This window comes from Phaenicophaeus curvirostris, chromosome 13, assembly GCF_032191515.1.
Source record: "Phaenicophaeus curvirostris isolate KB17595 chromosome 13, BPBGC_Pcur_1.0, whole genome shotgun sequence".
NCBI lineage: Eukaryota > Metazoa > Chordata > Aves > Cuculiformes > Cuculidae > Phaenicophaeus > Phaenicophaeus curvirostris.
Window position 1 is genome coordinate 19,257,697 of NC_091404.1, and position 13,054 is coordinate 19,270,750.

General features: G+C 38.9%; 1 protein-coding gene across 4 annotated transcripts; it reads right to left on the reverse strand.

The window, feature by feature from the left end:
* LOC138726107 (uncharacterized) lies at positions 1-12,415 on the reverse strand. 4 transcript variants are annotated; one of them, XM_069867544.1, is made up of 9 exons: positions 12,309-12,415; positions 10,978-11,096; positions 8,830-8,865; positions 7,412-7,517; positions 6,673-6,846; positions 5,869-5,968; positions 2,423-2,493; positions 1,257-1,395; positions 1-713 (listed from the first exon to the last, which is right to left on the reverse strand). In XM_069867544.1, the coding sequence occupies exons 1-9, from the start codon at positions 12,386-12,388 to the stop codon at positions 705-707; spliced, it is 834 nt and encodes a 277-aa protein (XP_069723645.1). In that variant the 5' UTR covers positions 12,389-12,415; the 3' UTR covers positions 1-704. The 4 variants fall into 4 exon arrangements, with proteins under 4 accessions (XP_069723645.1, XP_069723644.1, XP_069723646.1 ...); XM_069867543.1 differs by having other exon boundaries at positions 2-713; positions 10,978-11,099; XM_069867545.1 differs by lacking the exon at positions 8,830-8,865 and having other exon boundaries at positions 2-713; positions 10,978-11,099.
* Between the last annotated feature and the right edge of the window lie 639 nt (positions 12,416-13,054).

A 13,054-nucleotide genomic window follows, 5' to 3' on the forward strand; every position in this document is an offset into this window, starting at 1 on the left:
GAAAAAGAAGCAAGGGGTAAGGGAATGGGCTCATAAGCTGAGGTCCTAATAACAGCATTAGATTCGGAACCATAACCCGCCAGCATCTGGAGAGATCACAACACAGAGTGGAGCAAACACCACAAGTAAATGGCTGAGCCAAATGGACACTGAGAAATAAACCCCTAAGCTGCAAAAGCTGTCTTTGGCAAGCCTTCCTAAGAAATATGAAAATATGCAACTCCTTACCCCTCTTTCCCTTTGATAAGGATTTAAATCATCCTAGGAAGCAAACAAGGAACAATATATAATGATTAGCATGCATATTTTTCATACTTGAATTTGAAGACTTCTTCCCCTTCTCACAAGTTTCTTCTGAGAAAGGGCAGGTTTTTGTGACAGGTACTTCTTGCCATTTAGGACATGTGGTTAATCACAAGAGAACCCCAGAACCCGACAGATGCGCAACAATTTGAGCAATATTTAGAAATAACTATGTGAACAGCAGGCACAAGAAATTGTCTTCAATTACACAGTAAACAAATCAGATGCTACTATCACGTTTTTGTTTTATAATCACATTCTATACCTTTTCTTTGTGATAATGTTTAGTGCTTTCTAATAGTTACAGTTGTTTCCTCTGTGTCCCAGCCCACAATGTCTTACTGATCTCTCAGCATTTGGATCATCCATTGATTACGCAGCATTCCAAGATGAACTGGTGCTTAGTATTTCTGTAAAGAGTTTAGAATTAAATCAGTAGCTTCACATACACTCCCCAGTATGCTTGCTATTCAAATAATCTGTATCTACTTCATAGATTTATTTTATTACTATCTCAGTCCTTTCCAACCTAGTGATTCTGCGATTCTATGATTTTTCTGTATTAAGACTTTGCGCACACAAACTGAAACAGGTTTTGAAATATTTAAAAACATTTCAGCAGGGCCAGCTAGAAAGCAGCAACAGCAGAACATTTTGTTGCTATCGAGGGGTTCTTTCAGAACATTTTGTTGCTATTGAGGGGTTCTTTCAGAACAAACGTGGCCTAAAATGGACAGCCAAAGAAATCCCATGGCTACTTTGGAAGAAAAGACACAGCCAGATATGGCACTGACATTTCTCTTGACCCTATACTAAAGGTGGCTCTGGGCTTTTTATTAACTCACTTCTTTACTTAGTGACATAAATACTACCAATTTGAACTATGATAATTTGTACTAAGAACCAAGAGAGAGAATTATACATCATATACGCGTAGGTCTGTTAATACATACCCAATGCTGTCTCCCTTCTGCATGATCTGCAGAAGTCAAGTTATTGCTTGGATAGCTGAATTTCTCATATTGAGGCTGTTGATTAGAAAAATGCTCTTTTGCTGCATCTGGTCTCCTTAACGGCTGAGGATGCATGCGACTATAGAAAAGAGGAAAAAAGGGGTTATTAAAAATATATGTAATAATATACTGCAAATTACTTCACATATCAGTTTAAACTGAAATACAAAGATAATGAAGGTCATGATTGCATGCATGAAATTGAGGCGATAACATTAACACATCTAAACGTTCTGTCTTTTAAGTTCACTTTACTACCAAACCCTCATCCTGCAAATACAGGAAAAAAAAGTGAATTTAAAGAAGGAACATTCTTTGAGTTTTTCCCCCCCACCAAACAGTGCCCTAAGAGCTAATTTTCTATATTCCTACAATTATTTTGAAGACATTTTAAATTCACAATAGGTGTTCCTTCAGCATTCTCAATGCTGATATCAAAAGAATCAGATGTTCCTGATGGACCGAAATTTCAGAAAGGTCCAGTCTGTTTCTGCAGCAGAACCTTGCTACTTATGAGGCAAATGTTCTGCTCTCATTTATTTGCCTCGTGGTAAACAACTTCTCTGCAAAAGCTGCAGGCAGAAGCTGCAACAGTTGGCTGGTGTTAGTGAGGATTAAAGAGAGGAAGCACAACTAAAGGAAACTGCATTTTTAAAAAGTAATGAAAATTAATACATTTGTAGTTATTAGAGGAAAACCATACAAGTCTTTGGATAAATCAGTACGGTAGTATTTAGCTTCAGCAACAAGAGAAATACTTTCTTTTTGGTCATCTATTAGGTAAACAGACTAAGTATTAGACAGCAAGCTGATAAATTCAGCCCCCTGTTCTAGTTTGCATTTAGTAATAGTGTACAGAATAGTCCTAGGATTCTTGCAGTGATGCTGTTAGAACTACGCATAGTAGAGGAGAATAAAGAAAAAAACCCAGAGAAATAATCTCTTTCTATTAAAGACTCAAGCCACAAAATGGATGCGAATAATCCAGTCAAAAGCTGCCACTGGCAAAACTACAAAGTCATTCTCAGTCTCCAAACCAGAGTATAAAGTGAAAACGAGCAAAAAAAGACAGAAAACCAGCAGCATACCTGTAATTTTCCAATTACCTTGGGGTTGGGTCATCATCAAAATCTTGTCTTTTCAGAACAACTTTTGGAATTTGTCCAGCCCAGGCATCCTAACAAATTAGAAAAACAGCTCACCAGGTACGATATGTTAGCAGTGGACTTGATGGAAAAAACTGTATTAAAAACTGATTTATCAGGTATGAAATACATTTTTTCTTATACATTTTATAGGCAGACTTTCAAATGCGTAAGTTCAATTAATCTAAAAGATTCAGGAGACGAAAAGTCTTTACATATTTGGATGATGCAGAAAACTTACCTCTAAGATACAACAGAGCAAATCCCACCCAGGGAATTCTCTGCATAATTAAGTAAATCAGGCATTAAGCATTTTCATAGAATCATAGAATCATAGAATAACCAGGTTGGAAGAGACCCACCAGATCATCAAGTCCAACCATTCCTATCAAACACTAAACCATGTCCCTTAGCACCTTGTCCACCCGTCCCTTAAACCCCTCCAGGGAAGGTGACTCAACCCCCTCCCTGGGTAGCCTGTTCCAGTGCCCAATGACCCTTTCTGTGAAGAATTTTTTCCTTATGTCCAGCCTAAATCTCCCCTGGCGGAGCTTGAGGCCATTCCCTCTCGTCCTGTCCCCTGTCACTTGGGAAAAGAGGCCAGCACCCTTTTATCAAGGCCTAGACATTTTGTTGAGTCTTTTATGATGAAACATTTCAGAAAGATAGCACTCCGTAAATAACAGTGGATCTACCTCTCATTTATGCAAAACTGAGTAAAAATTTGAACTAAAGACAGTGACCAACAATTAAGATCAATTGAACAGTGTTTTTTAAAGACTGGCTGCTGTCCTGCCAAATGTATTGCGGCAGCGAAAAGGAAAATATAATGAAGAAACAAAATAAAGATTCTATATTGCTCATAAAAAGTGATATCCATTAAGAATATAACGACCTGAAGTTATTTTCCAAACAATGTCCCAGGCAGTTGAGCTGCCAGAGCTGATGCTACCAAACGCAGATCTCGGTTTCCTCTGTTACCCCTCAGACAGCTGGGCTGAGGGCTGGGCAGCCTGCAGAGCAGGGTGGGGGGTGTGAGCTCATATTTTCATCACTACCACAGCTGGCAGGGAGATGAAGAAGGCAGAAACATCCCAGGGCTGCCTGTGGCTGCAGCTCGCAGTCAGGAGCAGGAGAAAGCAGCAGGTACTGCAACCCTGGGGCAGAGCAGCTCCTTGCGCAGGGGGCTTCTCCCCCAGCACAGCCGGCAGGTTTGGTCTGATTCCCACCTGGGCACTGCCAGCACCAGGGACACAACATTAGTTAAAAATTAAACAGCACCATCTCCTGGTGAAGGTGGGCTCATGCTTCTTATTTTTTTTCCCCCCACATCATTTCCAAGACACTCAGACATTACAAATATATTTAACAAGAAATTAGGTCAGCCTAGGTTATTCTCATTCTTTTCTCAGACAGAAAACAATCCTTAGATACATGAAAAACCCCTCTTAAAGTACAGAATGAGGGAATTACCCCCCCATACATTCCTTTTCATGTTTCTTTATATTTCGTATTTCCTATTCTGTTTTTGAAATGCATTTATCCATCCATTTCTGTGGCACTCAGTAGTTTGGGTGATGACCTCTACTATAACAAACATCTTGCCTAACAGAGAAAATCAGCATGGCAGAGCGTTAACCTGCTCGAAAGGCAGCATCGGGCCTTGGGGGCTCAAAGTTCAGATCCCAGCTCCATCACAGATAGCCTTTGAAATCCCATAAACAACTCTGCTCTATCTCAGAAACGTTGCAGATGTCCCAGTGAAATGCTCTGTTACAAAGGTGATGCAGGTAATTTAATTTCAGATTTGATTTAGGGGTTTCTCCCTTCTAGAAAAAAAATAATAAACACGGAGATGGTTAAATATTCTGGCCCCAAACCTAACTCTGTTGTAGGCAGTGATTTTCAAACAGATATAGCTGGAAATCTGCCAACAATGCTTATGTTAGGTACTAGAAGCAGTTCTGTACCATCATTCCTAGATCAGGCAGCTGAGAGATGGCAAAGAGAAGACATTTGGTACAGCTACATCCTTCTCATCCCTCCCCAGCCTCTAAAATTGTCATCAGAAAGCATCACACAACATGGAAAGACAGGAGGGTCACATTATTGCAATCTCACCCATTCCATGCATTTTCATTCCACTTCCAATTGAATAAAGTGTATTTGAAAGAAATATTTCTAATCTTTCTAAAGTTTTAATCTTAGTCTCTGGGCCTGCAGAACTGGGTGGCGTTTATTCACAGAGGGTCAGAATCTCAGCTCTACCACCTGGTTTGTCATAATTGATTTGTACAATTATGCTTCGCTGCGCCAGCTGGTGACCACATACATCTTCATTACAGAAATAAGCCTGATTTCTTGCCTCTAAGGTAAACAACATAGATCAAATCTTTACTAGACCTCTCTACCTGTCCTCCAACACATCTTGCACTTGCAAGATTTCCCTCTGTGACTATAGAAACAGAACACAGGAAGAGACTGACTGAGTCAAGGCACTCAACCCACTGAGAACAGCCTGGAATAGAAGCGTGAAGAAAAAATAAGCAACATAAATACCTGAAGTGCTATCAATATATCAATCTAATTTCTAACTGGGGGCATCCAAGCCATTGATTGAGCTGCAACGGACACACTGGCACTTCATGCACTTTGCTTTGTGGCCTGCGCCGGGTTTGGCCCAGGCAGTGTATGCTCACCCGAGGCTGAAGCATTTATTCCAGTCAGTTTAATCAGCAAGTTGCCCACCTGAAAGCACCCGTCCAATCTGAACAGCTCCCTGAATAGATGCCTGATTTTTTAATAACTAATTTACACTATGAGCACATAATGATGTATTCTGCATTTTAGCATGTTTTCACATGAATACTGCCCAAAACCTCATGGAATTTTGTGGATAACCCTCAAAGACAAACAGCCAGCCCTTCGTCTGGTGAAATGTGACTAGTCAACAGTCAAATGAGAATGTAGGAATGGCTCTTCAGATGCTTAGACTGGTTAGCTCTGGACAGTCTTCCAGATTCCTCCCCTCTGCGTATGTAGCATGTGGCTTGAGCTCCTATTCAAATTATCTCTCTTTTTAATGCTGGTCATCTAACTAGCCTAAAAGGAAATAGTTATTTGAACATCCTTTTAAAAGAAACCCTATCTGTTTGTCTTCTCCTATGCAAATTAGTTTAATTTCATCCTTGAAGAGCTTTACCTTCTTGCATGCATTTAGATGATATTAGAAATCAAATACTAATCAAATACTGGGAAAATAAAATGAAGATTTTAAACTCAGATTACCTTCAAATTTACCTGATGACCTTTTTTTGCTCTTAATATACTGTTCTGTTGAATCACAAAGCCACATCTGACTCCCACTAGAATTAGGAACATGCAATGTGCCCCTCCCCATCTCTTACCATTGTCGACGGCTGATAGAGGTGCCCTAAGCTACCAGCCCTTTCAGCAGCAAACGCAGGGTTATGTTGTGCTCCACTGTACGAAGAATTTGCCTGTTTCCTGGTTGGGGGAACAATGCAAATTTAGAGCATTAGCAATAGTTTTGTACTGCAGATTTGTTCCATGGCCCTACCATAGGCTCAGCTGTATTGTGGCCATGACTGTGTGAGAGCTATGAATAACTACATTTTTTCTGTGATAGAGGAAGTACAGGGATACGCACTAGTGGGGCTCAAAGAAATAAAAACCATTCTCTGTGTACTTGGGACAGGTATCAGTGCGAAAACAAACAAAGAATAAAAGCTTAAGTGTTGAAAGCAAAAAGCAGCTCAGATTGCCAATGCCTATGACCAAAGAATAGGAGAAATCGTGATTAATTGCCAAAACTCTTGTCAATGTTTATGGGTCTTATTCTTTTTTTTTCCCTTTTTAAACTTGTAGGAAAAAATGCAACGCTTAGTAGCAAATAAATCAGCAAGACAGACTTGGTGGTCTTGAGTAAAAGCAATAAGTGTACTTATTAATCTTTAAAGCTTGCCTGGTTAGCCCTAAAGAAGAGAGGCAATGGCTTATGATGAAGTTAAGCACTCTAGTGATGCTTTGATTTAATTTTAAATTTTGCAAGCAATATTTTGGTAGGGGATGCTTTGTGCACGCTGCTTGATTTAAACAGCCAGAGGTTGAAAATTGATCAGAATAACAGACTTTTGCTTTACTTCCATTTTGATTATAAAACCCCTTTAACTACATTTAGAGTGACTTACCCAGCTTTTTTACTTTTACAACGGTAGACATAGTAACATATTACAATGACGATGATAACCAGTGCTAGTGCAGGAAGGATGGATACTAAAATAAAACCTAAGGTGTTCCAAAGGTGGTTACATTTGGGACCCATGTACCAATACTCCTGCCAGCCCACTCTGAAGTAATCACATCTAGAAATAAAAATATTAACTTTTAGCAACATCATTTTAATTTAAAAATAATAATATAAAAAAAGAAAAATATTTTGCTATTGAATTATTTATCACCAAATACTGTAGAGGTCAAGAGAGTCAGTATTTTTCCTGTTTGCCTCAAGATTACCTATCTTAGTAATACAGATCTTAGTGTAGATTTGATGCAAATGCTCTATGCCAGGCTCTGGGTCAACCAAGCCCAAGGTAACATTCGATTGAGTCCGAGATAATACATGTTGCTGAGAACAAAGTATATCACCCAAGTGATGGGAAGGTTCAGGTCAAAGATCTTTTTGCCAGCTGTAAGCATGGCAAAGCTGCTGCATTTTCAGACCAGACTACATAGATGTGACTGAAACGTCACGCTGCTGCCTGTCCTTCTGACACTGACACACCTCCACTGAAAATGCAGCGACACAGCCCACAGGGGGGTGACAGAATAAATGTACCCTCTGCTTTTAAGAGTTCATTTAGTTCACAGTAATATATTTGACAAGCTGCACTTACATAGTGCATATCTGAACAAAACCCCACGCCCTACCTGCAAAAAGGTTTCTCATCTTTACATTGACAAGGAACATCGGTAGGACAGAAGTTGCTTGTATTACCCAGGCAGGCACCAAAGTCCTCAACTGTAGTGCAGCTGGCTGTAAATTAAAATAAAACAAATATTTATCTAATACAATCAAAGTAACTTACTGTTAGTGGGCTGTATTTCTAAGTAAATCAGGAATTTTAAGCTTCATACGACGTACTTTGTAGACGATATTAAATTTTACTTTCCAGTGACTTGTCCCTCCAAAATTCTGGAATTATTTAACAAATGAAGGTTTATCTGCTTAAATTAATTTACTTAGAATTTGTATCCATCTTCCAGTTAGTCCATAAATTGTATGGCTTATACTTTAATGATATCTATCACATCGGTTGCATCTAAATTACACTATATACAATCTCTGAATTGCTGTCAAGGGCCAAAAATCATGAAACCCATTAGACTCAAAACAGTCTGATTCTAATTCAAAGGAAACCTTTTCCTGTGTTATTCCTTATTTTGGTCTCCAAAAGGATTTGTTTTGCATTAATGTTGGTTCCCCTCCACCTCTGTTACTGCGGAAACACTGTGGGCGGTAAATTAAGTTCCAGAAGTTGAGTTCTTAGAGTACTTCACATGTGTACTGTCTAAAAATACCTTCCTCATGCAGTTGGTTAACATCTCTATCAGGTTAGTGATACCTAATTACTAGTACTGGTAGCTACCTGGTAAAGAACAGTGATAACAATAAAATAAATAAATAAAATCAAACTGTAGGAAATATTCTCATGAAAGAAATTCCTGACCAGTACTCTAACAGATCCACAGACAATTCCATATAACTTAACCTCTCATTTAAGATAACCTTTTTTCCCCCCAATGCATTCTGGTTGCCATGCTCTTAATCACTGATGATTTTCTCCCTACTTGCTATAAAAAGAACATATAATTTTTTAACCCATATAGCAACCATTTTTTCCTACTGAAAAAGAACTGACTCATCTTATTTAAAACACATCCTTTTGACACTGAACAGATTGACTCAAACCCACCAGAACACCTAGTATTTCAGCTGTAATTCATGCAGTTGCATGAACTCTGATGTACAGAAGTACAGAATAACGGATGACAGCGAAACCCTTTTGTCTTGTGTACCCATGTCTCTGTAAAATATCACTATACTCTTGGCAGTACAGAACCCAGAACTGTGAGCCACTTCATAACCACAAACACAGGCAAGCAGTTGCCACACAAAGGTCTTAATGTGTTCATTGTTTCCCCAGTATTTAAAACCAAAGTTGACCTGAACTGTAGGCGGAATCTCCTCCGCGGGACTGCAACACAGCGGCAGCGCTGCCATGTGTCAGCCGGGCTTTTGATAGAAACAACCCTAGCTGACAAGCTATAAAGCAAAAGTGTCTTACGTTCTAAAGCTGCTTCTTCACTCCATGAACCGCTGACTGTGAACAGAATGAAAAGCAAGACTTTAAGAATGGACAGCCTGAAGCCCATCGTGGTACAAGACTGTTTCTTCCAGATTTCGCTCGCTGCAGAATGCGCTCTCCTCCCTGCTAAGTACTGCAGCAGCCAAGGATCGTGGATTTTGAGCTTGTTTTACAGCATCCTTCTCTGCAAAGAATTACTAATTAACTTGTAACAGACACAAATTGCTGATAACTTCTCCAGTATGTTTTCTTTTATGACAAGCGGGAGCTCCATAATAAGTCTCATTCATCTTGCTATTTCTGTATATTTGAATACATATGCAAAGCATTCCTTTAACAATGTGAGTTTCAAAACACTAAGGTATCTGTCCCAAGGCATTTATCTGTTATCCTTTTAGGGGTATGTTACCTTTTAAACATAACAAATTTTAAATGAAGACAAAGTTCCTTGAATACACACTGGTTTTTAGCACAGTGCCCTTGAAATTTCTCCATAACTGATAATCTCTTCATTTGACAGGAACTAGCTGCTTACGAAAACAAGCCAAACACTATCACATTCACAGCAAAAGGTAAACTTTAACCTTTATTTTTCAAAGGATTAATAACAATCTGTAAAAATGAATGCCTGGCAAACCCTTGAAAGAGCACTGCTTTGGCTGGAAGTCCAATAACACTTAATTTTACAGCAGAGAATAAAACTGATTCACAGCCCTGCCAGAAGATTGTTTCACAAGAGATCCCAGGATCACTCTTGCAAGAACACAGAAATGAACGTATACCTCAGCAAAAGAAATCGTATGATCCTTCCTCCATTTTAAAGCAGAAGCGTGAAGCGCCAGCCCAGACAAATGCTTTGTTCTTCCTGTTGCTGAGGGATTGCCCCCCTGGTTCTAGCTCACTGAGCGCCAGAACTTCACGTTGTGTGTAAACAAACACCTCTACCTAAGAGCTTTAAATTTGATTAAGTTCAAGATGCAGAAACGTAATCTGCAGTTTTCACTTGTGTAAGAAGTTTTAATGAAGCAGAGCACAACCCCCAAACTATTGATTTCCTATTGCATTGCTAGTGTTTCACTGAGAGCAACGGGTTCATGTCAGGGCCACGGGGGCCATCAGTAGGTTTAGCTTTTTAGTGCCTACTCGGGTAATGACAAACACATCCAACACCAATAGGTCTAAACAGATGTTATCTTTATATTTCACAGCATGTTAATTTCTCTCTCTTATCGTCTTAGTTTCTGGAACAGAGCAAAATCAAGTGCAAAGTTCTGCACTCTGCTACTACTGTCTACAAGACGACTCATTTTATTTCCTCAATTACAGAGCTATAACTAAAGCAAAGATACACTGCTGAGGCATAAACAGAAAGCATGACAGCCTGGGCCTCTCCTGCGGGAGAAGCTGGTAAACAAGAGGGCAAAGAACTAATTGCACCTTAAGGGCGGTGTTCTGACACTGCCCCACAGTGAACTCTGAACTCCCAAGTTCTGACTCTCAGTCAGTGATGAAACTTCCATTTCCCTTTACTTTCTCCTTTGTTAGTACATACAGATACATTCATTTCATGAAACGCAAAATAGCTCTGGCCATTAGACTTTAAAGAAATTTCTTCAAATAAAAAATTAATGTAACAAGAAGATCTTCCAGCTTATTTGATTTCCTTCTCCTTAGCCTTTCAGTTTGGTTTCTATGCTTGCTCTGGTCCACAGGAGTGTATCAATACCATGGTAATACAAACAAAACAATAACGTCTAGAAAGTTTTTGATGACAGTCTTTGTGACTGCAGCTTACTGTCAGCACACCCGAGCTTTGCCTCTCAGAATCCCTGCAATTTAAAACAAAAACTACACACATTTGAGCACACAGTAATGCTCCTTTTTAGCAAGCACAGGCTTCATATGACCCCACTTTCTTCTTAGATTTAAAATACATTTGCTGTCCCTTAATGTTATTCAGAAATACTCTAAACGCTCACTAAAAACTTTGCATTAAAAAAATCTTTACAATATTTCCTAAGTTATTAGAAAATGGTAATGATTATCTGTCATTAAAATAGCCACATTTTTCCTTAAGTTTCTTTAAGATACATCACTTACAACCCTTAGACTGGCAAAGGACGTTACCTGGAAGATTATCATGGAGCTGTACTGAGGTAAACGTATTTGCTATCTGCCTTGTTCTTTTAACAAAGTGTGTCATTCCTCCAGGACGGATACAAGCCTTCTTTTCTCCAAGTCCTGAGCTGCTACATATTTTAGAAGAAATTACATAGATAAGGAAATGGAAACACTTCTCAAAATTCAAGATGCATAAACCAGTGAATCCTGAGCATTATTTTTCCAGGAATGTATGTTTCAGTACTTTGGAGGAGACATTTTTTCCCCAAATATTAGTGAAACAGGCGTGACTCAGTCGTGTTTACTGATTGACTCCTAAATGCACTCCATAGAAAAGGAATTGACAACTCCTATAGATGAGACAACATACAAAAGTTAAACTTAATTTTTAAAGAGCACCTTATCATCCTTTATTTTCAGGCGCTTCACAACAACATGACAAAAGAAAGTATCACAATTGGTTTTATGTAAATAAAAAATTTTAACAAGGTCCAAATCTCTATATACCAAATACAATCAATCATAAATAAAAACACGCATTAAATTAAAAATACTCCTGTATTATAAAAGATCATGTTACCTAGTTCTTCAAGGCATTGGATTTTTCAAAAATATATAGCTTCATATAAAAATTTCGGTACATATTCTTACTTTCATTATGCTCACTGTATTATTGCATTGTGAAATAAACTTTGAGATTAAGTGACTATTAACGATACATTTGAGAGGCATTTCAAAGTGTTTCACTATAAATTAATCAAACCATGTCTTGCAATGCAACTTTTCCTGTGTACCTGTGTTAGTTTTTCATGGGTTAACAGGTTTGCATACTGGATCTGAATCTTGAAAAGATCAAGACAGGCACATGTATTAAAAATAAGGACTCACAAGCATGGCATAAAATAGATCTGAATTTACTTATTTAAAGCCATTGCATAGCACCTTTAATGTAAGTAATTAACACTGAGATGTGGCTACAGTTCCTTGTAGTCTGGAACCAGCCACCTGTAAAGCACAACATAAAACACGGAGGTTCAGGTGTCTGAACTGAAGAGGGCAAGCACCTGTTTAGATTCCACAAAGCGACTCTTCACAGAATGGCAGCCGAGTAATCAAGAATCAGTCACCACTCCAATATTTGCGCAAGAGTCCCCTGATTTTGGCTGCTTTCGTTTCAGCAAATACATCCCAAACTTCTCTATAACAACTTGCATATTTTTTGGCACCTCTAGAAGTTTCTCTCATCACGTCTCACATGGGTGGATGAGACAATGACTGACATTAATAGAAGTTTACATTAATTGGTCCAAATTCCATGCAAACCTGCATCATCTTACCTTTCCTGTTGATTTGTGGCTAGATATGGAGATAGATAACACAATTTTTGCCATGCAGTCTTGCACTTGAAAGTGATCATTTCTTCACCATTTTCACTTCCTGCCTCATAGCTTCATCTGTTTCCCTGGAAATGGTGTATGAAGCACAGTCACCTTATTTTTCTACTTCTCTGTGTGATAAAATGCTAGATGTGTCTTGTCAAGGAGCTCTGTAAAGACTGATTCGATATCCTATGACTGCTGCCTGAATTCTGACAGTTTTCTGGGCCTTAAGAGATGATTGAAGGAACAAAACACATTAAATTAAATCAGCTGTCCCAAGCAAACTTAACTAATAGAATTATCCTTCCTTCAGCTTCACATTCACCAACCTCTCCCTCCGTTGGACCCCTTGTAATAAACGCTCTGTCTGAAATCTGGATTCCAAAATATCAATACTTATTTGTTTCTGAACCATCATAAAAGCCTTACTTATTCATCCCTTGTGCCTTGTGCAGATGCCACCGTGTAGTACCTCCTTAAAACTTCTACTAGTCCTACAGCGACACAGCAGTACAGGTTGCCTGGACTTCATCAGTCATTTCTCTTTGCATTAGCAGCTGAAGACGAAGGAATTGCCTTGTGAAGTCTCTTCTTACGGAGAATAGGAGCAAGTAACCCTTCATATCCCCGTGCTGAGAATACACTCATATGAAGCAGCACTTCTTTCCAGGTTTAAGTCTCCCAACCAGGCCATCAGTTGGCAG